Source organism: Lathyrus oleraceus, chromosome 2 (assembly GCF_024323335.1).
Source record: "Lathyrus oleraceus cultivar Zhongwan6 chromosome 2, CAAS_Psat_ZW6_1.0, whole genome shotgun sequence".
Lineage (NCBI taxonomy): Eukaryota > Viridiplantae > Streptophyta > Magnoliopsida > Fabales > Fabaceae > Lathyrus > Lathyrus oleraceus.
The window spans coordinates 4,959,142-4,961,584 of record NC_066580.1 but is presented as its reverse complement, the minus strand read 5'-3'; the positions used below and the strand labels follow the sequence as shown (position 1 = coordinate 4,961,584).

Here is a 2,443-nt window from a genome sequence, read left to right as displayed (position 1 = left end):
TCATCACCTTATTTTGGAAATACCATCTATTACATCTTCACACGCTACCCCCCATAACCTCATTACCTACTCCAACTCTTCCATCTTCCTTTTCCTTCTCCACAAACCTCTGCTAGGGCAACCTTACTTTTTCTAGAAAAACTCCAAAATGTCACAACATCAAGATACATATGCTTCTAAAAGTACAAAGCCACCCCAAAAGTTAGTGTTCCTCCCATGGGCGTCCCTGATGATGAGATTTTGTATGTTGCTCCTCTCTCTGTCATTCCTGGCGTGAACATCGATTTGAACCAACCCATCTCCATTGATGCCTCCACTTCTGCATGCTCCAATCAAGGTAATCCCTCTAGTATTCCATCTGGCTCAACTCCTGTCACTAATTCTAAGAAAGGAACACACTATACTGATCGTGTTATAAGAGACGTAGTTACTAGAATTCTTAATGAAGGCCACTCTGTGAAGGGAGTTACTACTCCCCTTGCTCAAATCTATCCCTCTCTTGAGGTTGAACAACCTAGTGGTAAGGGTGATGATTCTTCCAGTTCTGAAAAGGACTTGGCTGCTGAAGGGTTGCACTTTCTAGGGCAGACCGTGTTTGAAAAAGGGAAATCTGTGGCCTCTAACACCTCTAATACTTCCCACTCTGAGAAGCATGATGATGCAAATGTTGTAATTAATCTAGAGGATGGTAGCTCTGATGATCAAGAGGAAAGCTTGATTCATCACATGAAGCCAAATGTGGCTAAACGCATGAAGACTCGTAAAGGAAAATCTGTGGTTGAACTTATGTCATCCAAAAAAGCTAAGAAGACTGCTGGTATTGGTCCCTCCAAACCATGGAGCAAGTTTGAAATAAAGAAGAGGAAGGTCAGAGATGATTCTGAGCCTGAAGAGGATGTTGAGGAAGATGTCCCTGACATCTCGCCTGCAAAGAAAACTACTGTTAGGAAGTCTCCTGTTAAAATACATGATGTTCATTTGGTTAACATCTCCTTCCATCTTGAGGATGGAGCTACTAAGTGGAAATTTGTGATTCAGAGAAGGGTAGCTGTGGAAAGGGAATTAGGAAAAGATGTTGCTGATGTCAAGTAGGTCATGGACCTGATAAAAGCTGTTGGGCTTTTGAAGACTGTTGTTGGGTTCTCTCAATGCTATGAAGGTTTAGTCAATGAATTTATTGTTAACATTCCTGAGAATATTTATGATAAGAACAACAAGGAGTTTTGCAAGGTGTATGTGAGGGGTAAGTGTATAACATTCTCTCCTACTGTTATTAATAATTTCCTAGGCAGAAATAATGAGGGTGTAGGAGAATTAGAAGTTACAGACAATCAAGTGTGTAGGGAGATTACAGCTATGCAGGTGAAAGTTTGGCCTATTAAAAAGCGTCTTCTTGTTGGGAAGTTGACTGTCAAGTATGCTATCCTGCATAAAATAGGAGCTGCCAACTGGGTCCCTACAAACCATATCTCCACCATTGCTAATACTCTTGGGAGGTTTATTTTTGTTGTTGGGACAAAAGTGAAATTGACTATGGTAGATTTATGTTTGATCAAATCATCAAGCATGCAACTACTAATGCAGTTAATTTTCCAATTGCTTTTCCCTCTATGATCTATGGAATTATCTTGAATCAACATCCTGGTATTATGTGCTCAAATGATTTACCTAGTAGAAGAAAACCATCTCTGTCTGTGCACTAAAAACTCTTTAAAGGCAGTCATGTCGAGGATATTTTCATGACATCTGCCATGAAGAGGCCAGCCTCAAAAGTTGGAGCAATTGCTGAGCTTAAGTAGACATGCAAAGATCTAGGTGAAGGGATAAGGGTAGCCACAACTAGAAAATAATCTTTGGAAGCCTTGATTGCAAGCTTGGAGCAGGCTGAGAGTGAAAATGTTGAACATGCTAATGTCAACCATGAAGAAGAAGCTGAAGCCCACACCTCTAGTGAGAGGTCTGCTAACAATGATGATGCAAGTGGCAATTCTGCTTCTGGTGCTAATGAAGAAGCTGCAAACTCAAGCTGTACTGAGTAGCTCTGTTGGCTTTGGTCCCTCTTGTTTTGACGCTTTTTGTTGTTGTTTTGGTTTATTTCTCATCATTCTTACAGCTGTGTATGTACTTGGTGATGTAACTCTTTAACTTTTGGTATTTCGGTTAATGACTAGATAGACTTTGTTGATTCTAAGTGTTGGCAGCAATTTTGGTAAAACAAAGAGTGTTCACAAGATGTCATGTGTGATGTCTTAACATGAGATATCCTATGTACCTGATGGAGTTCAAGAACATGTGCATGCAGGATTGTTTCAGAATGCCACATACAATGACAAGGCTTCTGATATTGGATGTACCTGCTGGAGCTTAGATGAAAGACATGTTCATGCATGATTGTTTCAGATGACATACACAATGTCATGGCATCTGATATGGCTGTACCTGC

The 2,443-nt window shown here is 40.4% G+C and overlaps 1 protein-coding gene across 1 annotated transcript; it reads left to right on the top strand.

The window, feature by feature from the left end:
* Positions 1-216: 216 nt before the first annotated feature.
* On the top strand, positions 217-1,092 carry LOC127121003 (uncharacterized). The gene has a single exon (XM_051051623.1). The coding sequence runs from the start codon at positions 217-219 to the stop codon at positions 1,090-1,092; it is 876 nt and encodes a 291-aa protein (XP_050907580.1).
* The last annotated feature ends 1,351 nt before the right edge of the window (positions 1,093-2,443 follow it).

Excerpts from the sequence above, each read along its gene's own strand:
- LOC127121003 (XM_051051623.1), top strand. The coding sequence starts at position 217 with ATGGGCGTCCCTGATGATGAGATTTTGTATGTTGCTCCTCTCTCTGTC.